Raw genomic sequence first — 26762 nt, 5'->3', positions numbered from 1 at the left:
GGCTCTGTAGGGTCACCAGCCTTGAAGATGGGCACAATATTAGACAACCTCCATGTCTCAGGTAATCCCTCACACATGGCACGATTGAACAACACTGCGAGAACCTCCATCAGCATATCCTTGGCATGTATAAAGTGCTCCGCTACTAGACCGTCATTATCATATGCCTTCCCGGTCCTCATCCTGTCGATGGCCCTTCGTACCATCTCAGGCATAAAGAAAGTGCTCGTAGTTGGGCAAGGCTTGGTAGGGTCTGGAAGGGGTTCCTGTCCCGGAACCGTATATAATGATGTCGCATATTGGCCCCACACATAGTAATCACTGGGGGAGGAGACTGCTCATGGAAGAGTCGCCATGCCTCTCCGGAGTCCCTACTCAAGAACATCTGATATAAGTCTCGCTCCATCTGAGCTAGGTAAGCTCGCTTCTTCCGTCGCACAAGGCGTCGGAAAGCAATCCGAGACTGTTTGTAAGTGATGACTCCTAACAGAAGATCCCTCTGAAGCTGTGCCCTCATCTCTCTGCATTCCTCATCATACCAACTATTCTCTGTGCCATGCTCCCAGCATGTCGTCTCTTACCCGGCTGAGTGTGTGGATATGCCACTGATGCAGCCCCATGCAGTATCTCAGTCAGTATATTGGTGCACTCCTCCACTGAGAGGCCTGTACCATTTCTGCCAGCTGTGCCTTCCAATAGACGGTCCCAGATCTCCTCTATATAAACGAAATCAGTCTCTGGTGTAAATGTATAGCGGGTGTGTGGCCTGCCTCCTTGTGTTTGGGTTGTACTATACTGAAATTTAACGGACAGTGTCAATAGAGCATGATCTACTGCTATGCCCACTGGCCTGGCTCTCATTGTGAAATCCTGAATGCAGGGGATAAAGCTCGGTTGTGTCATAACATTATCTATTGTACTGGCCCCATGTCTATGTGGAAAGCATGTGAAACCGGCTGTTCCAGGAAATCGCTGTAAGCCATTAAGTATGGCTAATCCATGTGTGGTCGTCATTTCCATGAGGTATCTCCCATACTCCGTTTGCTCTCTGCCATCTGAGCATCTGTCAAGCCCCAACTCACCTGCATCCAGTTCTCGAAGCACCTCATCTGAGGTGTCGTAGAAGACTGTCTGCGAGTTGACTGTTCGGGCATTGAAGTCCCCTAGGAGAATGATATCACCATCCCTTGAAAACTCCCAAATGTCATCATCTAGGATAGAGAAAGGCGACTACCCTCTGGATGCGGCATACATTGATGTACTGGGAGGAAAGTAACATATGGCAATATATAGGAATCGACCTGTGTCAGGTCTCAGTCTCACCCACATATATCTAGCATGATCATCTCTTCGTACAATATGCAGTAATGGTTGTAGTTCCTCTCTGAATAGCATTGCTACTCCTCCTGAACCTCTACTCCCGTGCTCAGATCTCGCATTTGTCCTGTGAGCTGTTTCCCATCTGTATCCCAGCACATGTGGCATTACCTGTCCAGGGGCCTGATGAGTCTCTGAGAAGAACACAATATCCTTGTCTTTGAAACTCTCCTCAAATGCACCCACGTCCAACCTCATAGACCCATTACAGTTCCAGGTAGCCATCTTCAATGTGGTCCCATAGGTCTCGCACCGTCATGCAGTACGCCGCTCTAAAATCACCACCCGTCCATCTCTGTAGAAGGCTATCTTTCCCTTCTCCCTTGCCGCTGTAATCTCTGGCATTACCTCTCTCATATGTGCGAGCTATGAGAGGGTCAGGTCATCACCGAGAAAAATACCTGTCTGTTTGAGAGTAGGCCTCTTCCTCAAGAATTCCTTCTTCTCTTCCGATGAGGGGAAGCGTAGTATGAGAGCTCTCCCCTTTGAAGACTCTCTCGGGCCATCACTTTTCTTACCTACCCTCCATGCCTTTGTGTGCAAAGGCTTTTCCATCCCCATCATGGATGTAAGACTTGTGACCTCTTTCTCCACGTTGTTTATGTCCTTGAGACCGGTCACTCTCACATGCAGTGCTCGCATCTGCCTTCGTTGTTCCTCTTCGAGAGTCATGTTAATAGGCGTCGGTGTACAAGGAGTTTCTTGACCTTTCCCTTTCTTGGCGACCTCCATCCATTTTTCAGCCTCGTCCGCCTTTTTCTCTGTCCTTGTTATCATCTCCGCCCATGAAGATGTCTTTGCCACACTCAGCTTCTCTTCCTCTGTGATCAACCTTACCTGTTCCTTAATTTCCTTGATTTCATCAATTACCGAGGGTTGAAATTCGCCTTCCTCTAGTGCATTGCTTACTCTATCAGCAAGCTCCTGTTTAAGGGCTGAGACTTCTTTTTTGAGTACCCAAGAGAGAGAGAGAGAGAGAAAGAAAGAAAGAAAGCTTTATTTACGTCTACTAAAGGCCAAAGTTGGCCTATGAGACCAAATCATATACAAAAGTGGTGATCTGGGTGTCGGTAAAAATGAGAAATGAAATGTTATATTAACGTCTTCAAAAGGCCAAAGTGACCTATGAGACCAGAAAGTTACAATGCGGTGTCTCTGATACAAAGTCAGAGAGAGAGAGAGAGAGAGAGAGAGAGAGAGAGAGAGAGAGAGAGAGAGAGAGAGAGAGAGAGAGAGAGAGAGAGAGAGAGAGAGAGAGAGAGAGAGAGAGAGAGAGACCTTTGTTACTTCTACGAATGTGTCTAGATCAGGTGTAGATTTTCCATTGATTTCCACAATCCATTGTAAAGCATAAAGACCATATCTATGAGCAGGACTCCCATGAGACCACCTGGCAAGTCCAACCATTGCATCATGACAAAGTATTCTGTGGTAAGCAAGCTGCTCCACACATTCAATATGTGAAACAAGTCTTACCTATTGATGTAAACACCATGCCCTTCTTCAGGCAGGAATCCTAATGCGCGTACAGCTGGATGGGAGTTCTGAATAATACCTCCTGCCCAATTCACCATCCTTGTTGTACCAAATCCATTTCTTACATCTAACCCCACAAAGACCTCCAGCTCCATTCCCTGAGTCAGACGAGGCCGACTGCTGATCATAGATGTTTCATGCTTAACGTCAAGAACAGAATTCTCTTAGTCAATTAGCTTACTTTCCAAAGTGGTAGAAATTTTACAATCAATACATGCATTGGAATATCTCAAAACAAAAACAAAGGCATGACGTGGAAACTTAGGAAAATGACCAGTGTCTCAATATGCACATCAAACGAACGTCGGTATGGGCAGAAGTGAAAGACACAGCTGCAGAATAAATGATGTTAACTATGAAGAGTCACAAAAGGCCAAAGCATTGGTGCTCTACTAAATGGTGCTAGAATTAATAACACGTGCCTATTTGTAGGATTTGATCTTAGCCCTACAAAACCATCAATAAGATAGTGAGCCCACAACACTACTGATCAGACCCCCCAAGAATTCCATATGGCACACTAAAAACAGGCTACATAAAACACTCAGTACAAGAACAATCATCATAAGATACACCAATGACCATCATGACTAAGTCTCCCTGTAGATAGTGTTTTTTTCATTGCTGGATAAGTCCAAAAAACCCAATGATACTTCAATCGGATTCAGATGGGTCTGGTAGTATGGTTCTCCAATTAGACGGGTCCAGAAAAAACTACGCCAGCCATTACTATTTGACAGAGTTCAAACATCAATTACCTAACTGGGATATTAAAAGCAGACAAGCAACTGAAATACAAGATTGAGGCTCTTAAAATGTCAATGTGAACTTACAAATAAGCCATTCTTAAACAAAAGCAATGGGAAAGTGGGAAGGCATTATGTCCACATCATAGGAGAGGCCCCAGTCCCCTCATTCATGTTTCAGAAGGAAACTGGGGGGAGGGAGGAACAAGCAATGCTTTTTGTCTTGACAACAAATCTGGCTTCTATCGTGCTAATTATTCAGCCTCATTAAATGTTCTTGTTGTCTTGTGTAATACTTCATTGCAGTGAGAAGCGAATGAAAAATGAAGACGGCCATCTGAAGAAAACGTTTGGGTGCTGCTTTGTCCCAAACGTACTGTTGACCATCACATCATTCACCCATGGTTTGGTATAATCCCATCACCTTTGGGACAAGGGATGGGAGCTTTGCTATCAAGATTCCATCTTCCTATTGAATTGAGAGGCATGCTATCTATGCAAAAGTGCAGCTTTTCACAAATAAACAATTGGCATAGCGTTAATAGGAATATTTTACAGATAAAATAGTCCTGACATCTCTGGTCTTGACATTTTAATCCATTCAAGCACACAATTCAGGCGAATCTTGACATTCTTGACCAAAAAGAATTGCCTTATCAGGGCCATGGGTCCTCCAGGATGGGAATCTAAGCCGACGATAGCGTTATCTAACCATTTGAACCCTGATCCTTACAGACACAATGTCTATACTTGTAAATAGCTATCATCTGTTCAATTTGAATCCCTCTTGCTCACCATGAATGCCTCCGTCACATTGCCAACCCTTCCATGTTAATAGTTTACATGTATTGTGATATCAAACTTCATGACTCATCCCACTACAGAAATAAGTAAAGCTAAGTATACATTATGGGAAACCTATCAAGGCATTGACCACAATGACATGTGTGCGACAAGTAGGGGACCAAGGGTAGGAAATTCAAACAGGGGACATCCATAAGTAAAAAGAGGAGAAAAAGAAGCCGAGAGGAGAGGGTTTTTTTTTTCTTTTTTTGTGTGTGTGTGTGTGTGTGTGTGTGTGTTGTGTGTGGGGGGGGGGGGGGGGGGAGGGGGGGGGAAACTATTTTGGCAATCCTTAGGAAGCTGTAACAGCTAGCACAACTTGACAAGTCGTATTGAACCACATAGACTTGAAACCAATATTGGAATTCATAATTCGCATTTCGCATAGGTAATTGCATTTGGAGAGATGCCGTCACTTTGCATCCACTGGAAAAAAGTCAAAGCTTTCGGGCCCTGCCCTGTAAGACATACAACTGTACAAAAGAGGGGCCGAGTTCCCCTCCCAGTAGTAGTGCCCCCTAAGGTAGGAACCCTTTTATTGATGCTTCAAGAAGTTACAACAGCTCACTGTACTCACAGAATCCACCAACAAACTCTGTCTCTTTTGTAATTGGCACTATGGCCACTTATAACTCATGGTTGCCAAAAACAAGTTGTTGTGTAAGAAGCTTACTGCTATAAGCATCCAGAATGGCAAATCCCTAAACAGTAATTGCAATGTACAATGCATCTGCATATATGCTGCCACATAGTTCTCTTGCCTATAGTGGCACAGATTCCACATAACAAATAGAAACCACATCTTCGTGCAACATTTCGCATTGGAGTCATCCAGATGTCACAACTAGGAATCATACCCTGATGACATTTCACATCAAACTCATCTAGATGTTTGTTAGTACTGGTACATCAATTCGGTGTTGGATTGTACCAGATGTACATGGCCCCATAGTATATCCAGCACATTCACCCTGTTGTGCCATGTCTTTAATCCAACTTGCTTTGTGTTAGCCATAGTGAGTTTTCATAATTACAAGGGGTCCCCATATCAAGGATCAATGGTATATGATATCGATGGAGTCTAGCTCATCTTTGCATCCAAAACGATTTCCTTTCGTTGTTGTGAAAAGAGATCAATTTCTTCTAAGAAAACAGACCTGCAGAATTCTAGAAGATCCATGGAATCTCATGAAAGTGACCTCTCCTTGCAGAGAGGAGATGTACTGTGTTTGTTTGATCAATAACTAAAGAAATACTACCACGGGCCCCTTAGGGCCCAGCCATCTCCTAGAGAAGCACCGTGTCTCATGTGACTCTTGTAGTTACTCTCTTGTGTTTGGTTTAAATTACAATTTGCTTATAGAATCAAGGCCATTTTCTAAATTCATAACAGAAAAGAGAGAGCACAATCTCTGAAAAACTCAAAGGCAAGAACTTAAATTATCTTTTCTTGCTTTCAGAGGGTGTTTTCTTTGGCAGTTTGACGCACTTACAATGTGTGTATGGACTTAGGAGGTGTATTCTCTCTACGAACTATGCTCCTGTGAAGAAAGCTGTTGAAAGGCTATGTCCAACTCGTACATAAGTTTTGCAAAATTGTCCAGACAATCAGCCCAAACATCACATTAACATGTGCTAGAATGGAGCCATGGCAAGAATCTAATTGTTCATTGATGCAAAAGGAGATAAATAATTCAAACAGTATATACTGGTGGTTATCAAAACAATTGTTATCAAAATTTTACAGAACTGCATCAAACTCTCTATCATCTCCTTTACCTGCCGAAAAACTGTAAGCTTGAGTCGGCCATTGTTGTCATTTTCAGTCATCAGGTTGCACGCATAGTCAACATCTTGGAAGCAAGTAATTGGATGCCCATCAATGGCTAGCAGCATATCACCTTGTTCAAGTACTTTTTCTGCTTTAGATCCAGCTAAGCAACCCTTTACCCTCAAAACTTGCCTTCGCACTGGATCCTTTTTCGCCAAAGCCTTAAACAAATTATGAAGTAACATCAGAGAATAAAAAGTAAATGGAGGAATCCAATTTTTCTAACAATATCCAAGTGAACCAATCCACTCACAAATTAGCTCTGCTAAGGAACATATCTTTGAACTGAAAAGAGAAATCAAGTCTTGTTGAAACTTAATAAGCATAATATAGCCTACATCGCTTGAAAAACAGCTCTGGCATCATCAATAATGGCCAAAAGCAGGTAAGTGTTCAGTATGTCATCAAAGGCTACATGCATAAACTGACCTCTACCCACGATACTACCACTCTATTAGTGGTGCATAGCTTGCATGCTCAAACGGTTTTGACCCATAAGAGATTTATTGTCAACCATGACAACCAACTTCATGATTCCAACAAGCTCAATTCCAATAAAAAAGTGGGTTTGCAACCAAACATTGTAATAGGAGCAAGCAATCATGGGCAGAAGAAAAGGAAGAAAAATACCTGGACCCAGCTGTCACTCAGACCGAAGCTGCGTGCCTTTGAGAGAAGAGTAGGATACAACTCCGCCTCCAAAACACGTACGGTGGGCATGTTCCTTTTTGTACCATTTATTAGCAGAGATGGTCCTGAGTTTCCCTTGAGTATCTTATCAAGGACTTCACAAATGGCATGAATAGGAATGCCGCGAGTAAATTGCATGTCTTCAGCTGGGGTGTCACCATATTTAACCTAATAGATGCAAAGAACCTTAATCCAAAAAGCTACAGCCTACAGGTGCGGAATAGTAAGATTCAATCTCAGACAGTAACCTGAGTTGAGAACCTCGCCCACAATGCTTTAACCCTGCCAAATTCGTCCGAAAGAACTCCAGAAAAAGAATGTCCAAAGTCTGTTATCAACGTCAGTGGATCTTGTGAATGTATAAGTAAGACTAGTCTATGCAAGCAATAAATAGCAGAAGTGCAGCACAAGAAATTCACCTGTATCTAACTCTATAACTTCCATGTTCATTGCACGATATCTTGGGTACTCGGTGTAACCAATGTTCAAGGCTGCCCCTGGATCAGTGACTATGGATTTTCTCAATATCACTTGCAAACTTCTGCTTAGCCCAGCCAAGTGAACAGATTCACCTCTTTGTATTGGAGGCTCTATGATAAAAAAGGACAAAAAGTTACCTTTCAGGTTTGCACATGGCATCGACCAGTCTATTCATTCGCTTGAAATCTAACCTGAAAGGAGGACCGCAGCACGAATAGCAGCTACCCCGGCACTTCCTAGAGATTCCGGATTATATGCAACAAGAGCATAATTATGAACAGGATGAAGGAACACTACCTGATTTAAGACATGTTAATTGCCAAAAGTCATCTGAAAACCTCAAGGAGTAGTTGTTTGACTCAAAGATTGCAGAACAATTTCATTTCAAAAGCGTACCTCAGCAGGGATCTCCACTGGATAAGCAGCAAAGGATAGCATGACATCAGAAACAGCTATTGCAACTGTATTCCTATCCACTGCCACAAGCCCTAAGTTCTCAGAATGGTGAACCACAATGCCTGTTCCTAAAGAATGTTGTGTTTGAACACCATCAAGCATTGTTGAAGGCGGTATATGAACCTGGAATTATGATTTTTCTAAATTTGTGAAATTTGTTGAGATGTTAGAAACATTGAAATCACAGAGACCAGTAAAAGCACCTCAAACATGGCGAATGAGGCTTCAAGAATATTTTCTGCAACCGAAGCTCCAGATCCTGTGCTAAGTGCCACATCATTAACACCTTCACCACGGTTGTCAGGAAGATTGCCAGTGAGTGTGGGCTCCATTGGTTCGCCCTTGCAATCTGACATCACAATGCTTTGTTCAGCATTCTTATCTAAAACACGCCTTCTCTTGCATTCACCTCTTTTCAGGGTATCTACACCAAGTTGATCACTTTCAAGAGCAAGGGCTTCCAAGCTTCCCGTATCTATTGATCCAGATTCTCTGTCTTTGCTGTCCGAACCAACGGGAGAATCTGTAATGAAGGCTTCATTCTCTCCTTCAGCGATACGATTTGGCTGGGTAATTACCTTTGCTGAATCCAAAGGAGCACTCGGTGAATTCTCAATTTGAACTGCAGGCTCTATTTTCCATACTCCATAAGCATCGTTGCGTTTGTACCACTGAGGCATAGCATACCATTCATGCCTATCCATGGTAACTAGCACTGACTGCAAATACACAAAAACCAAAGGTAAAAAAGTATGAATATCAATGAATAATGATATGCAATGCACACATATGGAGAGTACTTACACAATCTAATGCTCATTGTTCACAACGAAAACAATAACCATTAAAGAAAGGATGTTTGCAATAACCTAAAGCCCCAAGCTTGAATAAAGTAAGTATTGCTTCTGCAACCGTTTAATCAGCAACTTTATAAGCAGTAAAAGTTTCAAACCCACTCTGTGTACAAGTTAGCCTTGCTCTCAGGTTATAAAGAAGTTTCTTCCTCTCTCTGAGAAGGAAACAATTCGCGATGGGGAAGACCCTGTTGGCTTTCTCCCTTGGTCTATGTGCTTCTAAAAAGAACTTTCCCATCAATGTAGATGTTGCACTGTCGTCTCAATGGTCTGTTCTCTATCATCATATTGTAATTTTCCACATATATGAGCTTTTCAAACTGATTTGCACTTCCCGTTTTGTTACAAATGCTATGATAGAAATACCCATCCTTCTTGAACATGGGAGTATTGTTTGTAACTATTGCCATATCTTCTAGCAAACCTTCTAAGTCTTGATGACACATGCTATTAGGGGGTTATTTTCTGGCAAGCAGATTCTAAATAGATTCAATTTTGCTCCATTCAGAAAGCAAGAACCCTCCTCCCTTCCAACCCTTCCCCTCCTACCCGAATCCAAAACCCTAACTCTCCATCCATCATATAGCAAAGAAAAAAGCTCTTAAGAGTACAATAGAGTAGTGCCGCCGAGAGCACCCTAAACATAGAACCCTAACCCTCTATCCCTACCTCCTCCCTCCCCAACCCTTCATCTCCTACCCTATGTCCAAATACTTAACGGTTAACCCTCTCTCTCACCCTCCACAAAAGAAACCCTAATCTCTCACCTTCTCCACTCTTTTTCCCTCTATATCCACATTTCTATGTTCAATTCTGTAGAGAAGGCACCCGTTCTTCCATTCTATTGCATTGCAAATGTTACATGCTTGGGCAATCCAAGCGAGAAATCAATGACACATAGCAATAGAAATTGCAAAATCACTGAACTCGAAGAGAGAGAAGAAGAAGAAGAAGAAGAAGAAGAGAGTTTTAACGTCGTAGGAAACTATCCCAAGAGACCTAAAAGATCTATCCAACGAGGAGAGTTGAACCCAAGACCTGTTATTCAAGAGGGAAATGGCATAACCAATCTACCACACTTGGGTGATAGAAAGGTTATACCATTTTCCTCTTTCTATTAGCACACACACACCCAAGAAGAAGAGAGTTTTAACGTCGTAGGAAACTATCCCAAGAGACCTGAAAGATCTAGCCGACGAGGAGAGTTGAACTCAAGACCTGTTATTCAAGAGGGAAATGGCATAACCAATCTACCACACTTGGGTGATAGAAAGGTTATACTATTTTCCTCTTTTTATTAGCACGCACACACACACACCCACACACACACCCGAGAAGAAGAGAGTTTTAACGTCGTAGGAAACTATCCCAAGAGACCTTAATGATCTAGCCAACGAGGAGAGTTCTGAGACCAAAAAGTTACAATTGGTGAATCTGATACCATGTCAGAGTACGGAAAGTACAAAGAACTAAGACAAAAAACACTATTAACACTAAAACACTAAGGAAATGAATCTGAAGCTGATCCGGAATTGAAACGAGATGGAGGAAGCGGGTGGTGGTGGGTCAAATGAAATGTCTCATCGGAGAGAGAGAGAGAGAGAGAGAGAGAGAGAGAGAGAGAGAGAGAGAGAGAGAGAGAAATGAAATGTTATATTAACATCTTCAAAAGGCCAAAGTGACCTATGAGACCAGAAAGTTACAATGTGGTGAATCTGATACAAAGTCAGAGTAACAAGATGACAAAATGACAGAATGAAAAAATAAAATACTATGGAATCTTAAAATAAACTGCTAGGTGTGAACTAAGCAGCTAGCTGGGATAGCTAGATCACGAGAGAGAGAAAAATGAAATGAAATGTTATATTAACGTCTTCAAAAGGCCAAAGTGACCTATGAGACCAAAAAGTTACAATGTGGTGGATCTGATACAAAGTCAGAGTCAGAGTAACAAGATGACAACAATAACAAAAATGAAATGACAAATGTCACAATAAAATACTATGGAATCCTAAACTACTAGGTGTGAACAGCAGCTAGCTGGGATAGCTAGATCACAAGACATCCAGCATCGGTCGCTGGCGGATCTCATCAATCTCCTCCATGGTCAGTAGTCTGACCGGGCGTCGTGCATGTCGAGCCAAAGTGATCCAAATCCTTTGATGCAGCCTCCATCGATGCTGTGTAGTCCTTCGCAGTCGTGCCTCAACCACTAGTGGGGGGGCAGCTAGCTCTGCTCAAACAATAGCACGTGGTACTGAGGCCTTGACTCTAATGAGCCGCGAGATCATAGAGACCAGAGGCTTCTCCATGTCCCCCCATCCATCACTACGGCCTGTCCTCCCGTGATGATCTAATGAAGGTCCCCAGATCTCAGCTCCATAAAGTAATGCAGAAGCCACCAGAGTGTCAAAGAGCCAGAGCTTCGTCCTAGGCTCCTGAAACTGAACCTGCAAACACATCATTTCCAATCTCCCCAATGCTGCATGGGCTCTGGTCAGTCTAGTCTCTGCTGCCCTCCTCAATGAAAATGTTGGCCCACTAAAAACCACTCCGAGGTAAGTGTACGCATCTGTATACTCCACAGTCGCCTGGCCGTATGTGAATGCTGGTGCTGACCTCCTGATCCACTGTGGGGTGGTATTAAATACCATGACCTTGGTTTTACCAAGGTTGACGGACAAACCACTTTCCTGAGCAAACCTATTCAAAGCATCCAAGTGACGTTGCATCCCCTCCGGAGAGTCGGAGATCAACACAATATCATCAGCATATAACAATAATGGAATCCATGTCCCTGCCATATGTGCACCTCTATCACCATCTCTCTCAATGTAGTCAAAAACCTCATCCACATACATACCAAATAGAGTAGGAGAGAGCGGGCAGCCCTGCTTCACCCCAATAGTGGAGTGAATCGGGGTGGATAGACCCTCTGAGGTGCGTACCTGCCCCACTACTGACCTGTATAATGCCATGACCCCCCAAATGAGCTCTATGGGTACTCCCATCTACTGTAATCTGCGCATCAATCTAGCTCTAGGCACTATGTCAAAAGCTTTGCGGAAATCCAGAAAGCTACAATAGATCTGTTTCCCACGCGATCTACCCTCCTCAATGATGGCTCTGAGTGTCAAGATATGGTCAAGAGTAGAAAAACCCCTCCTGAACCCTGCCTGCCTGGCTGTGCGTATCCCCTCCGTCTCTGCCCATCTACTCAGCTGCTACTCAAGAATGGATGCGTACAACCGTGCCAATGTGTGTCCAATCATGATAGTGCGATAATTCCTAGGCTCCATAGGGTCTCCCGACTTGAAGATAGGTACAATAGTAGATAGGCTCCAAGTATCAGGGAAGCCCTCACACATGGCGCGGTTAAACATCACTGCTAGAAGCTCTGCTAGTAGATCTCTGGCATGTGTGAAATGCTCAGCCACTAAACCATCATGATCGTAAGCTCTCTCAGTCCTCATCCTGTCAATGGCCTTCCTCACCATCTCTGCGGCGGTGAAAAAAGCACCTGTGTGTGGGCATGGATCGGGGGGGGGGGTCGAGAAGGGGGGGCTGCTCAGGAACTGTGTACAAAGAGGATGCGTACTGGCCCCAGTCCTCTGTAGAAGTGATGGCGGGGGGGGGGGGAGTGCTCCTGAAAGAGCCGCCATGCCTCACGTGAATCCTGACTCAAGAACAGCTCATATAGATCCTGCTATAACAGAGAGAGAGAGAGAGAGAGAGAGAGAGAGAGAGAGAGAGAGAGAGAGAGAGAGAGAGAGAGAGAGAATGAAATGAAATGTAATATTAACGTCTTCAAAAGGCCAAAATGACCTATGAGACCAAACGGTTACATGTGGTGAATCTAATAGCAAGTCTGGGTACAAAAAGTACAAAGAACTAAAAAGAAAATAGTGGGTAGGGGTGGGGTGAAAGCTGATACAAAGGGAATACAAAGGGTGAGTTGATACAATGGACTCTCTGACAGTCGAGGCATCATATACATATACATCAATATCCAAAAGGCTATAGCGATTCAATGTCCTCCCAGGTAGGCACGCTGTCAGGGCGGCTCCTATGTCGCGCTAGTATGTTATGGATCCTCTCTCGCAATCTGCGTCGATGTCGAGAGGGCCCCTCATCCGTGGGCGACGGGACCGTCCCAACTCTATCGCCCGATCAAGCAGTATGCCTCTGGTGTTGTTATGCTGTTGAGGCTGCTCGGACTCCTCTGTCTGTGACTGAAAGAAATCTGTAATTTTCCGCGGTTGCTGGATCTCTCTCGTTGTGCCCCTCTTCAAGAGATCCTCTCTGTGTTCGCGAATCTCCAGTAAGTATAATCCGAGGCATCTCTCATCCTGGTATCTCATGACTCTAGAGAGTGGCCCAAAACCCTCTCTGAATAGACAGTGAAAGCGGCCTCGTATTTCATAGTATACTGGGCAGTGACATATGTAATGTAGCTCTGTCTCTGGCTCTATCTGGCACACCTGACAAATGCTGGACTCACTGAATACTCCTCTAAATCTGCCTGTCTCGATCTCTAGCTGATGTGAGGATGTGCGTATCTAACCAATAGCACATCATATCCCGTGGGATAGATGAGTGTCCATGTATCCTGGTCTCATCACAAAACCATCCTCTGTGAGTTGGAGAAGATGCTCTCTATAGAAAGTCATCTTGGTACCTAGCTCATGTGTAGGTTGTATCCATGTCCTCTTCGTATCCAACTGAATCAAGTCCTATCTGATAAGCATGGCAATCTCTACCCTAGTGAGGGAGATGGAGAGGATCCAAAGTACTGAAATGGGGGTAGCCGATCCATACTAAAGCCATGTAACTGAAACCAAGATACCATCTCTGCATACGAACATGATCTATCTCCTTGCAATGCCAGCTGTCGCAAAGACTCTAGTGCTAATCAAGCATATCTGTCTCTAGGGAGAGCCCAAGTGCTATGCATAAATGAAACTGATCAAGTGAGTGCCCTAATAATGTCATGTGGTACTGAGGCCTTGGCCCTAATCATCCAAGAAATCATAGACACCAAGGGCTTCTCCATAGATCTCCATCCATCAGTACTGCCAGCTTTGTTATGATGATCAACTGAGGGGCCCCATATCTCCACTCCGTACAGCATGGCCGAAGTGACCAAAGTGTCAAAGAGCCAAAGCTTTGTCCGAGGTTCCTGAAACGGAACCTCCGAACATATCCTCTCAAGTCTCCCCAATGTTGCATAGGCTCTGGTCAATCGTGTATCTGCTGCACGCATCAGGGAAATACTCAACCACTGAAAACCACCCCAAGATAAGTGTATGTATCTACATATTCCACAGTCTCTCGACCATATGTAAAAGTGGGGGCGGACCTCCTTACCCATTGCGCCGTGGTGTTAAACACCATTAGCTTGGTCTTACCAAGGTTCACAGACAATCCACTATCCCGGGCAAATACATGCAATGCATCCAAATGACGTTGCACCCCTCTGGAGAATGTGAGATGAGCACAATATCATCAACATATAATAGCAACGGAATCCATGTCACTGCAAGCTAGGCACCTCTATCACCCTCTGCATGTACATAATCTGAAAACTCATCTACATATACTCCAAAGAGAGTCGGAGATAGGGGACAACCCTGCTTCTCCCCAATGGTGGAGGGAACCATGTCGGACTTGCCCGCATAACCATCCAGGTCCGGGCCGGGAGTCTAAAACAACACTTTTCAATCATCATTTCTCACTACTCCACTTGGGAGTAAAATCACCAATCATTGAAACCAGTATTAAAACCAGAGTGAAACATCTCAAATCGGCACCAAAACAAGTTCAAAACAGATACTTTCCATTTCAAACAAATTTTCAAACAATACTTTCTAGCTATAAAGAAAAACAAATAGAGAGAGTTTTGTTTGGACAGTCGAACTTTGAGGATGACTCGCTTGTCCTTCTGCATCACAGTGTTGGTTCGGTTCCGAACCTAGAGAGTAGTCAACTTTTCCATGATAATCTTGAATAGTCATTGGAAGAGCACCAATGAGCGGTACTACTTTCTGAGTTTGCCCCGTGGCTAGCTCAGATTCAATTTCTCCACCCTCTCCATCATAATCAAAGTGCATCTGCTTTAAAAATTATGAATGGATGAAGTTCTTTGTAGCTCCGGGATCAAAGACAATAAGGGCTTTGAAGCCATTGACTTTGCCATATGCTCGACACAATTCATTTGTACTATCAAGGTGTATGCCATAAATATCAGGAACTAGTCCAATAGCGGGTCTAGCTCTCTTAGCAAGAGGTGGCGCTGGGGTTTGTCGACCGTTGGTGCGGGCGTCGGCTCCTCTGGTCTATCAGTGCATTTGGGACAATTCAAATGATTATGCTTTGTTTAAGAGCATCCAAAGCATCGGCCTTCTTGTACAAGATGTCTCGTTGTTGAGGCTGATGAGCGCGCGGTGGTGTGTGCAAGTGAAAGAGCACACGAGGAAGTGCAGTGTGTGTGCAGAGAGGGGAGGAGAAGGCGAGCAGGAGAGGAAGCGCTAGCAGAAGAGAGAGGGCTCACGTTTCTGGGGAAAACTCAATAAGTGAGTTTTGGGTTTTCCCACTTTTATTACAAGTGACCTTTAAAAAATGTGTCCAGGTTCATATTGAACCTGGACAAAGTATAAAAATGTATAAAAAGGGGTTATTTAGGCCTTTAACCCAACAACCTCCCACTTAAAAGGCATAAATGGCGCCTTTAAGCTACGTGACTCCCACCATCTCTATGCATTGATGATGTTGTGCTTTGGGTAAGCACTTAGTGAGAGCATCGGCTGGATTTTGTGATGTATGGACCTTAACCAATGTAATAAGGCCATCCTCAAGCACTTCTCGTATGAAGTGATACCGCACATCAATATGCTTTGTGCATGCATGAAACATGGCGTTCTTTGCCAGACATATAGCACTCTGGCTATCACAACCAAGCATAGGTGCCTTGGCAGGCAAGCCAAACTCACTGCATAGACGTGCTAACCAAATAGCTTCTTTGGAAGCCTCAGTGGCTGAAATATATTCAGCCTCTGTCGTAGACAATGCAACAATCTTTTGCAATCTAGAACACCATGAAACAGCACCTCCCGCAAGAGTAAATACATAGCCACTTGTGGACTTCCGTGTATCCACATCACCAGCCATGTCAGAGTCACAAAATCCCTTCAACTCCATTGGTCCTTTACCATAGCAAAGGCATTTGTTTTTAGTCCCTTTCAAGTACCTCATAATGGACTTCACTGCATCCCAATGCAACCTGCCTCGATTAGCTATAAACCGGCTCACAACTCCCACTGCATGGGCTATGTCAGGCCTAGTAGCAACCATAGCATACATAAGTGAACCACAAGCTGAAGAATAAGGTACACTTTGCATGTCACTGGCTTCTTCCTTTGACTTTGTACAATCATCCTTGGAGATTTTAACATATGGTTGTAATTAAACACCAAGAGGCTTTGCTTCAACCATGTTAAATCTGTCCAGCACCTTTTCAATGTGCTTTTCTTGCGACAAATACAATAGGCACTTGTCTCTTTGCCGTGTAACACGCACTCCAAGTATATGTTCAGCTGCCCCAAGGTCTTTCATTGAAAACGCAGATTTCAGCTGCCCTTTAAGAGCATCTACAGTGCTTCTTTTCTTTGCAGCTATCAACATATCGTCTACATAGAGCACAAGAATGATCGGGCTGCCATCCTCATCACGTTTGGTATACAAACAATGGTCTGCATGGCTTCTTTTGTAACCATGTTTAAGCATGAAGCGGTCAAGCTTCTTGTACCACTGTCTACATGATTGTTTCAGCCCATACAAGCTTCTATTGAGCATACATACCAAATGTTCCTTGCCAGGGATGACAAAACCCTCGGGTTGCTTCATGTAAAGCTCTTCTTCCACATCACCATGCAAGAAAGCGGTATGTACATCCATTTGGTCCATTTCTAAATCAAGGGCAGCCACAATGGCAAACAATACACGCAAAGTGGTCATCTTCACAACAGGAGAGAACACTTCCTGAAAGTCTGTGCCCTTGGTTTGAACATATCCCTTTGCCACAAGCCTTGCCTTATACTTGGGTTTTGCATCAACAGTTTTGATTTTATACACCCATTTGTTAGGAATAGCCTTCCTTCCTTTGGGCAATTCAACCAAATCCCAAGTATGATTAGCATGCAAAGCTTTAATCTCTTCCTGCATAGCAAGCTCCCACTTGTCACTGTGCTCACATGTCTTTGCCTCTTTATACGTAGGAGGCTCTCCCTCATCTGTCAACATAATGTAATGCAAAGAGGGGTCATATCGACTTACGCCGTCTTTGACGAGTAGACCGCCTCACCAAATGATCCACATTATCTGGCAATGGGTTCACATCAGGTGACACTACAAAATCATCAACAATGGGTTGCTTTACATCATTTTCAGCACCATTTTCAGCATTGTTTCTTGGCTGCAAGTGCCCTTCAGGAGCCTCAATTTGCTGTCCAACATCATCTGGCTCAAACACCACTGGATCATCTACATTTTCAGTCATTTGTGGTGCATCCTGAGGGTCAAAAATAGGCCTAACAGGTGGCTGGTCGTGCTGAAATTTCACCCTTTTATGGTCATGCTTTGAGGCACAATTGTTTTGAAGCAGCCTTGCCTCATTAAAAACAACATCTCGGCTGTGTACAACCCTTTTAAGCTGAGGTAACCAAATCCTGTAGCCCATTTCGCCTTCTTCACCATATCTCATGAAGAGGCCTTTAATGGACTTCGCATCTAGTTTACTCCTCAACTCAGATCTAACATGCACAAAAGCTTCGCAACCAAAAATGCGTAAGTGATCATATGAAGCAGGCATGCCAGACCAAACCTCTTCAAGGATGTCACCTTTTAAAGACATGTGAGAGGATCGATTGCATATATGCACTGCAGTTTTCAAAGCTTCTCCCCAGAATCCATGAGAGAGATTAGCTGTGAACAGCATGCATCTCACCCTCTCACAAAGTGTCCTATTGAATCTTTCAGCCACACCATTAGAAGAGGGGCTGTATCGCACAGTAAGCTCTCTCTTAATGCCCAAATTTTTACAAAACTTGTTAAATTCAGCACTTGTGTACTCCCCCCCATTGTCTGTACGCAAGCATTTTAGCTTTCTACCTGTTTGGGTGGTCACAAATGCATGAAATCTCTTAAACGCAGCAAAGGCTTCATCCTTAGACTTAAGCAAATAAACCCAAATTTTCCTAGAATGATCATCAACAAAGGAGACAAAATAACATGCACCACCCATAGACTTAGTAGGCATGCTACATACATCAGAATGTACAAGATCAAGCACACAAGATTTACGAGAGACACCAGAGTAATAAGAACGCTTTACTTCCTTGCCATATTGACATTCATTACAAAAGTCAAGCTTTGTGCCTTTAGCATCAAGCTTGTTCAAAGTACAAAGCTTAGAAAGGCCCTTTTGGCTCATATGGCCAAGCCTCTTGTGCCACAACTCCATGTGAGAGTTAATTTCAGCCAATGCAATAAACTTGCCCAACACGGCCTTTCCATGCATGCAGTAAAGTGTCCCTTTCTTTGTGCCCTTTACAATCAACCTTGAGCCAAACAAGATGCTGTAACCATGCATATCCATCTGACCACAGAAAGCAAACTCTTCTTGATCCCCGGCACATATCGAACATCTTGCAAGACAAGCTCATTTGTGCCATCTATGGAGAGATGCACAGTGCCAATAACCTCAATGGAACATGCATGATTGTTTCCAAAGTATACATGGCTTCGCTTGCCTGCATCAAAAGTAGAGAAACACTCCTTGATAGGAGTCACATGAAATGAAGCACCGGAATCAACAATCCAAGCTTGGGACAATGCATCATTGACAATCAAAAAAGCATCGATAAGATCACTCTTGGTGATCTGCAAGACTGCATGTCCTGTGAATGAAATATTAAGAGAGGCATCATAGTCATAAGCATCATCATTTGACAAAGTGACACACAAGATGTCCTCTACGTTTGACAGCTCCTCAATCACGACACTAGAAGCCACATTGGCCTTCTCTTTGTCCTTTGAGCTATCCTTTGCGTCTGCCTTGACTTCCGTCTTCTCTTTCTTTTTGTCTCCACCATTCTTTTTCCTTTCTAACTCAGCTTTATAGTACCTGCAATCTGGGTTCTTGTGACCTTTCCTACCACATTGATAGCAAGTCACATCACCCTTGCCTTTGCTTGCATTTCCCCTTTCTTTACTCTTACTCTTACTCCTTTGTGCATAAGCATTCTTCTTTTCTGTCCTGCCTCTAACCATGTTGGCAAAGCTACCTCCCTCTCCACTTGCTTTCCTCCTGATTTCTTCATTCAAGATAGAACCCCTAATACCATCAAAGGTCAAATTGGGGTTATTGGACAACGAAACCACCAAAGTTTCCCATGACTCAGGTAAGGTCATAAGCAAGTAGATAGCTTTCAGCTTATCATCAAAAGGGGGCAAGCCAGAATCATGTAACTGCGACAAAGTACCTGCAAATAATGACAAGTGCTCTGTCGTGCTCTTGGACTCATCTAGTTGCATGTAAACAAGTTTTCGCATCAAGTGTACCTGGTTGATAGGCGTTGTATTTTAATACATTCCCTTCAACTTCTCCCACACATCAAAAGCAGTCATGAGACCTTTCACATCAATGACGGTCTCATCGGTCATGGCCATTTTAATGTATGTAACGGCCTTCTTGTTCATGCTAGCCCATGCTTCATCCGTCATATTCTGTGGCTTCACATGGTCAAGTGCCCCTTCTCAATCCTTAAGAAATAGGATTCCTTGAATCCTGTCTTTCCAAAGATCAAAACCTGTACCATCGAACCTCCTAATCTCGAAGAGGTTCTTCACATCCGAAGAAGATGAGGCCATACTTGCACGAAATAAGAGGGATAATACGTTGAATTTTTGGGCAAAATGCGCAAAAATCGGAGTATAGCCTCACAGAGATGTGCACTACAGCTCCAAATGGTCACAAGAGCAATTTGGGGCAAAATTGGTCGATTTGGGCACAAAATTCAATTTCTGAAATTTATGCGCATGAAATTTCAGCGAGCGAATTTGTGCTCGAAACAACAAATTTAGTTGTTTTGAGCCTCAGAAGACATACATAAGGCTAATACACAACTTTTAGAAGCATGTAAGCGCAAAAGCCCCAATTTATAGCATCAAAATTGCATGAAATTGAGCCACAAATGGTCATACATCGACAAAATTTGTCAAATGTGCGTAGAGTGCATCAATTTACACTTTCCCCAATGTAATCGCACCATAAAAAACACTTGCATAAACCTGCGCAAATCTCAAATTTGCTTAAAACACCTGTTTCACGGCTTGTTTTTCGGCAATTTCAGTGTTTTCGGGTAGCGGGGCTTAGCAAAAGTATTCCCACACTTTAATACATCATTTGCAAAACCTGTATTTTGCTATCATAACCTATAATTTCCTGTTTTTGACCTAATTTCAACCTGTTTTAGGTCAATTTTAGTTGCCAGGAGCTCTCTAGTGTCTAAGAACGAGTCCTTTGGTGACGAAATTGCAAAATCTCACGTGAAAGTTGACCTTCTTGGCTGAAATTCAGCGTTTGCAGGTTTGGGGAAAACCCTAATCGGAGCTCTGATACCAGTTGATGAGCGTGCGGCGGTGTGTGCAAGTGAAAGAGCACACGAGGAAGTGTAGTGTGTGTGCAGAGAGGGGAGGCGAAGGCCAACAAGAGAGGAAGCTCTAGCAAAAGAGAGAGGGCTCACGTTTTTGCGGAAAACTCAATAAGTGAGTTTTGGGTTTTCCCACTTTTATTATAAGTGACCTTTAAAAAATGTGTCCAGGTTCAATATATAAAAATGTACAAAAAGGGGTTATTTAGGCATTTAACCCAACAGAGGCATCAAACGAGGCCTTTGCGGTTGATTTCCACGAGACTCTCGAGAATTTGTTCGTTATTGCTGAGAGTTGTGGTTAGCAGCCGAAAATTCTACTGTGGTAAACTCTAGCTTTCCCTTCATCGGTTTGTAGCCAACCGCGACATGGTCCATAAGTTCTTGCATGGTAGAGACTTGCTTGGTTAGACAATATTCCTGCAATGGTGATGGTAGTCCAATGGTGTACCGCTCGCACTGGGCCTCCAAGGGAACAGATCTAAAGGACACCGGAAGGTACACGTTGAGAAACCTTTGGTTATATTCGTCCATGGTTTCGGTGGCAAGCATTTTCAGGTTGCCCCACTGCCAAAATCTCGACTTCAAACATAGGAGTCATGTAACTTTGTGCAAAAACTATCTTGAAAGCTTGCCACGTCCTTGGAGCATGCGGTTGTGTCACGATTGAACTCCACCATTGCATAGCATTATCTTTAAGAAATCCCCCTGCTCGAGAAATCTTGGATTCTTCTGTATAGTTCCCTAAAGCATAGATGTTGTCGAATTGCTATAGCAACTGCAATGCTTTCTTGCGATCTTTCATCCTAGAAAAAGTGAAAAATTTGACTGCCGTGCGGCCATCTTTGAAATCTTTGGGTTGGTCAGGCGCATATCCCAGGTATGGATAACAAGGGTATCCATATGGGCTCCAACCATTGTAGCCTGGTGGCGGTGGTTGTGGTGGCGGTGGAGGCAATGGCGATGGCAAAGGCGGTTGCACTGGATCAAGGTCAAATGGTTGCACCATATTCTTGAAGACTCCCCCGATCGGAATAGACGGCTGAGAAGTTTGCCAGTTAGAAGCTCTTGACTTTCTGTTGCCAGAGGAGGAAGTACCACCTGGGGCATCAGAGGGGGTAACATGTAGTTCAAAAATTGTTGAAAACTTTGCAACATCAAAAGATTCTATTGAGGATGCCGCGAAAGAATGCCATGAAGTTTGTTTAGCCGAAACTGCAAATATTATGCTGAATCCATGAATTCCAAGTCTTGGGTTCTTTATGGCTTATGCCCTGTAAGACAGAGCGATGAAGACGGAGCGCGCCCGATACGCGATGAAGTAAGGGTGGGAGTGGCTAATAAGTCTGGGGTCGGAGGCCAAAGATACCTCAAATAAAATTCCAATAGCTCTGTCTGCTCTTTTGTAGGACCGGTATGCTTTCAGAAAAGTACACGCCTGATGCTCTGATACCACTGTCACAAGACAGGCACCACGTGCCAATAGAAAAGAACAGACTGAACATACTTTTAGCACTTCAATAACAACTGAATTGACAGAGAGAGAGAGAGAGAGAGAGAGAGAGAGAGAGAGAGAGAGAGAGACGACACGCAACACAGAGTGGGGAGATTCCACCCCAGAGAGTATTCGCCCCAAACCTTGGCACCCCTTTCGGTATTTCTTTATATTGCATCAACACAGTACAAGCCGATACTCGAGACTCTGTACCTTCTCCCGGAAGCATGCCAGAGAATGAGCCCTAACCTCATATTTATAGGCCCTTGCCCTAAAAAGCAGTTACAGTGAAAAGACTTCAAAACTCAAAAGCTGGTCCCAAAAGCAATGCCAAAACCTGTCAACATAATTTATGAAAATCCGTGCAGCCTGCCACGTCATCTGAAACCGGCATGTTCGATCCAAAAAGGACGGTAGACTTTACTTCAAACCTTGATTTAGCTTTCACCCATTATTAGTCGTCTATTACACCTGCGCCATAGTGACACAAGAGAGGGGAATGGGATACAGATGCTAGAATGCACCTGTATGAGAAGACCGACACCAGATTGGCCCTTAACTTAGGCGCCCCTTTCGGTATTTCTTTATTGTTCAAAAGAGGGAAAAACGCTTTGGTTCTTTCCAAGCTGCCCCGCACAACCTTGGCTGAATTTTGATTGTTCTGACCTGATTTCGGCAACATAACTGCACTAGAACCCTTCACGGCCAGTATTCCCACGCATTAAATAACTTTCCCGACGCATACGGGCACTTTGCAAAACCTCGCAAGAATCTGCAGCACGCTGAATTCTCTGTTTTCAGCCCTGAAAATGCGCCAGATCGCCCGTACAACGGTCCCCTTGCGTCCCCGAACCTCCTGGGGGTATTAGGGTCCGTTTAGGGCCAAAACCCTAAACCTGCAAAAATACACAGCAGGCTGTAATTTACTGTTTCGGGCTTCGTTTCGCGTGCCGGTCGCATCCTTAGCAAGTCCTCAAGCTCCCGCACCTGTAGGGCTACTTGCCCTTTGAATCGAACGAGATTTCTAGCGTGAAACCTCTCCGAATTCACCTGTACCTACGGGGGGATTAGCCGCTAGCTAATCCAGTACCTGTGCAAGAGGCTCTTGCCTCGGCAATCGCGCATGAACCCACACAACTGTACATTGATCAAATGAAGAGCCCACTAGAGGGGCTTAACATACTGCCAAAGGGGAGAGAGAGGGCAGTGCGTAGCGTGCAGGGCATCACTCCTGGTACCGCATTGTGCATAAGAGGGAAAGCAAGCACTCCATAGCTCTTAACCTGTGACAAAGGCTGAAAACTGAGTGTTCCTTCTCTAAATTCAGCGCCGCTTCTTGTTGCATGAGGAAAGTGCACCAAACTGTGCCACTTGGCACATTTACAAGCATTTTCCCGTTTCGGGGTTGCCGCCTAAAAATCTCCCAACCGGTTGCCCAGTTGACTTCACGGCAGAGTAAGAAAATGTTCCCCTTATCATTCCAGAGGTAATGACGCAAACACATTTTCAGGTCCCAAAATAGCAATTCCCTAAATTTTAGGAGATACTGCCATTGTATCTTACTAGGTCATCCGACCCTCTTTGTACACTGCGGCCACATCCAGAACTGAAATGTAGCCTCTGTAGCAAAGGATTCCACTTTGGCTAGTCAATGACCCCACTTTGGCTAACCATAGTCCTTGTCCAACCTTAGTGCTCTCTTGCCCTGAGGCCTGGACTCCCTCTGGACAGTTCCACACTAGCTATGCAATGCAGGGCAGTTAGATTTCCCGAGGGGTGTTTCCAAAAAGTGAAAGTAAATAGATAATAAGAAAGAAATCAACAAAAAGGATAGATAGTAGTCACACGCTGGTGACAAGTAGTCATTTGTCTCAAGCAGTGTCGTGTGAGAGTAATGATTCGCCTCAAGCACTGTCGTGTGTGAGTAATCATTCGCCTCAAGCACTGTCATGTGCGAGTAATCATTTTGGGGGATCCCAATCCATCACTAAGTTCATACTGAACAGATTGGTTCAACCATTCAGTTCTAGTTGTGTGGCTATCTCATCCCGCAGGAACTCTTCGTGCACTTACGACAATTCCATTGAATCAGTCGTGATTCAAAGTTCATGATTCGTTATCACGTTGAGTTCTAGTTGTGTGGCCATCTCATCCCGCATGAACTCTTGATGCACTCACGACAATTCCATTGAATCGATCGTGATTCAAAATTCATGATTCGTTAGTAGGTTCGTTCGGGAGTTGTCAATGCTATAAAATCATCACTTGATTGGGGAATTGATAACTTTCTTTCAATGAGTACACACCTTGTCAATCAGGTGCCGCATCAAAAATTTGGCATATTGAGAATCCTTTGCAAATTTGAGCATCTGCTTTGCACACTCATCAACCTCTTGTTGACGTTGCATCTCCTTTAGCTGATGCTGCGTAGGCCGAGGTGGCCCGTATTCATGATCTACTAATCCATTCAATTTTCAGTACCGCCTCTTGTTTCAGAAGTATCATGAGGGTTCGTCCGATTCTTGCGAGATTCGACGTTTAAACCCATGTGTAATTTGGAGTTCTTTATAGCTTATGCCCTGTAGAACAAAGCGACGAAGACAGGAGCGCGCCCCATGCGCGATGAAGTAAGGGTGGGAGTGGCTAAGAAGTCCAAGGTCAGGACCCGAAGATTCTTTAATATCAAATTCCAAAGTGCCCAAGTGGCCTCTCTGATGTTTGAAAGGACCGATATGCTTTGAGAAAAGCACACGCATGATGCCTGATACCACTCTCACAGTCTTGGGCACCCCAAGTCGAGAATCCGACATGACAAATGAGAGAATCACTTAAAATACGAGTCGACACGGCCCGGCTTAGTTCCGTGACCAGAGAGATTGGCCCCAAAGACTGGCGCCCCTTTCGGTATTTCTTTTATATTAATGCTCGATCAAAGTAGAACTCCCGCGGGTCCTTGGCTCTCATACTCTGCGCCCAGATGCTCTAAAGAGTGAGACCCTTGGGCTCCTTTTATTCTTAAAAGGGATGCCAAAAGCAGTTAAACTCAAAAGCAAACTGTCCCAAAGCAACTGGTCTTCAAAAATTGCCAAAAAAGCATCAGCGCAAATTGCGGCAATCCATACAGCCCTGCCACATCAGCAACCAGCGTGAAAAGCGGAAATCCGTACAACCTGCCATGTCAGCCTGCCAGTGAGTTTTGCGGAATTCCGTACTGCTGCCACGTGTCATGCTGTCCGTACAGTGTGTGTGTGTGTGTGTGTGTGTGTGTGTGTGTGTGTGGCCTGGGATGGAAGCTGCACCCGAGCACCGAAGGTTGACTGATCAAGTGACGGACTGCTGTGTTGAGGGCTACTACTGCAGAGACACCCACACCAGCGCAGACACACCTGAGTGCTGGGCTGGCAGAAGCTGCTGCGCCCTATTGAAATTCAACTGCAGCGGATACACACACACACTCACCCAACACACTTGCACCCTCGCTCACGCACAGCAAAACCAGGGACAGCAGTCCCCAAAATGAAATACTACTGCTGAAAACCTACAGCTGCAGGCGACGCGAACAGACCTGAGCACGAGCTGCCCACGCAGCAGCGCTGCACACACACACACACACACACACACACACACACACGAGCGCGACTGCACTTGTATTTGATCTACTGAACAATTGAACATCTATCTCTCTAAAGGTATTCCAAGTTTGGTACTTTGAAGTTTAAAGGTTCTTGAATTTCACCACCTGTTGAGTGTAGCTCCTGCATTACTCTTCCAAGTGTCTCCAAACGGCGAACAGTCTTACCGGGTTGGTTTTAGACACTTAGAGGAGAGTTGGACTATGTAAACCCCTCTTTGATAGCAAAGAAGACAAAGGGAGCACTTCCAAAACACTTCGGCGGAATAGCTGACATCTGAAAGTTACAGTATGGTAGGCTTAGATACAACACTGCCCCTTCACTGTAGGTGTATGGTATGCTTAGATACAACTCTGCCTCTTCACTGAACAAAAAATTAACTTTCTATTTGATATCTACATCTTTAATCAAAAAGACTGAGGGACTTCAAAGTTTGAAACCCTATGTAGCCATAGGCACAAGAAACAGGAAATGGGAACAAGACCGGCAAGGCAATTCAAGACGAAAATAGCTTGCTCGTTTCAATGGAATGGTTTAGCAACATCTTTTTATAGTAATCTTTTGAATGCAACCTTTTGAATTTCCTGAAGAAACGGCATAAAGGAAGCAAGAAAGGGGAACTTTGAAAACGGAGTTTCTGATCCAAAAGGCCCCGAAACGGAGATTCCTTGTGACTATGCATGTAGCCCTCAGTTAAGGACTGAACAGAAATTCTCAGCAAAGAGCTTTTTTATTCTCACAACATGAACCCTTCTAAGAGTTCAAGAGCATTAGCAGGCTCTCAAATAGTAAGTCCCATTCATAAATGGACACAAAGTATTTCTCGGATGAAAATAAAAGTTCCAGTCAAGTGTCAAAAGTGCAGCTTTCATCCTTTAAGGCCATGATTGGCTTTTTTCATTTGAGAGGCCTCAGAGCATACGTGTGATGCTCAAAAGGAGAGGATTTTTACAAAGGTCTCAATAACTCTTCATTGCTTCATTGCTCAGAGTATATGACATAACAGACAAGGTGGCATTTGATTGAAGGCAACCGTGGTTCGTCGTTTGTAAACTCTTTGACCTATTGGAGAGCCTAGACAAGTTTCAGTTGTCCCATTACTTGTCAATGGCCA

At 44.1% G+C, this 26762-nt stretch overlaps 1 protein-coding gene across 2 annotated transcripts in view; it reads right to left on the bottom strand.

Annotated features, from left to right (window-relative positions):
- Nucleotides 1-26762, bottom strand: part of DEG7 (DegP protease 7) — a 182703-nt gene that overhangs the window by 43517 nt on the left and 112424 nt on the right. The window contains exons 15-23 of one of the 2 annotated variants that reach the window (XM_086522337.1): nucleotides 8163-8678; nucleotides 7900-8082; nucleotides 7695-7800; nucleotides 7443-7613; nucleotides 7272-7351; nucleotides 6964-7191; nucleotides 6282-6494; nucleotides 2854-3053; nucleotides 2656-2767 (exon numbers count right to left, since the gene is read on the bottom strand). In XM_086522337.1, coding sequence (XP_086378463.1) covers nucleotides 2656-2767; nucleotides 2854-3053; nucleotides 6282-6494; nucleotides 6964-7191; nucleotides 7272-7351; nucleotides 7443-7613; nucleotides 7695-7800; nucleotides 7900-8082; nucleotides 8163-8678 — 1809 coding nt within the window. The remainder of the gene's footprint in view (nucleotides 1-2655; nucleotides 2768-2853; nucleotides 3054-6281; nucleotides 6495-6963; nucleotides 7192-7271; nucleotides 7352-7442; nucleotides 7614-7694; nucleotides 7801-7899; nucleotides 8083-8162; nucleotides 8679-26762) is intronic. The other variant, XM_086522338.1, reaches the window with a different exon arrangement.

The sequence above is a fragment of the Adiantum capillus-veneris genome, chromosome 10, assembly GCF_014529385.1.
Source record: "Adiantum capillus-veneris isolate H3 chromosome 10, ASM1452938v2, whole genome shotgun sequence".
NCBI lineage: Eukaryota > Viridiplantae > Streptophyta > Polypodiopsida > Polypodiales > Pteridaceae > Adiantum > Adiantum capillus-veneris.
Note: the sequence above shows the minus strand (reverse complement) of the source record. Positions and strands in the feature narration are given on the sequence as shown.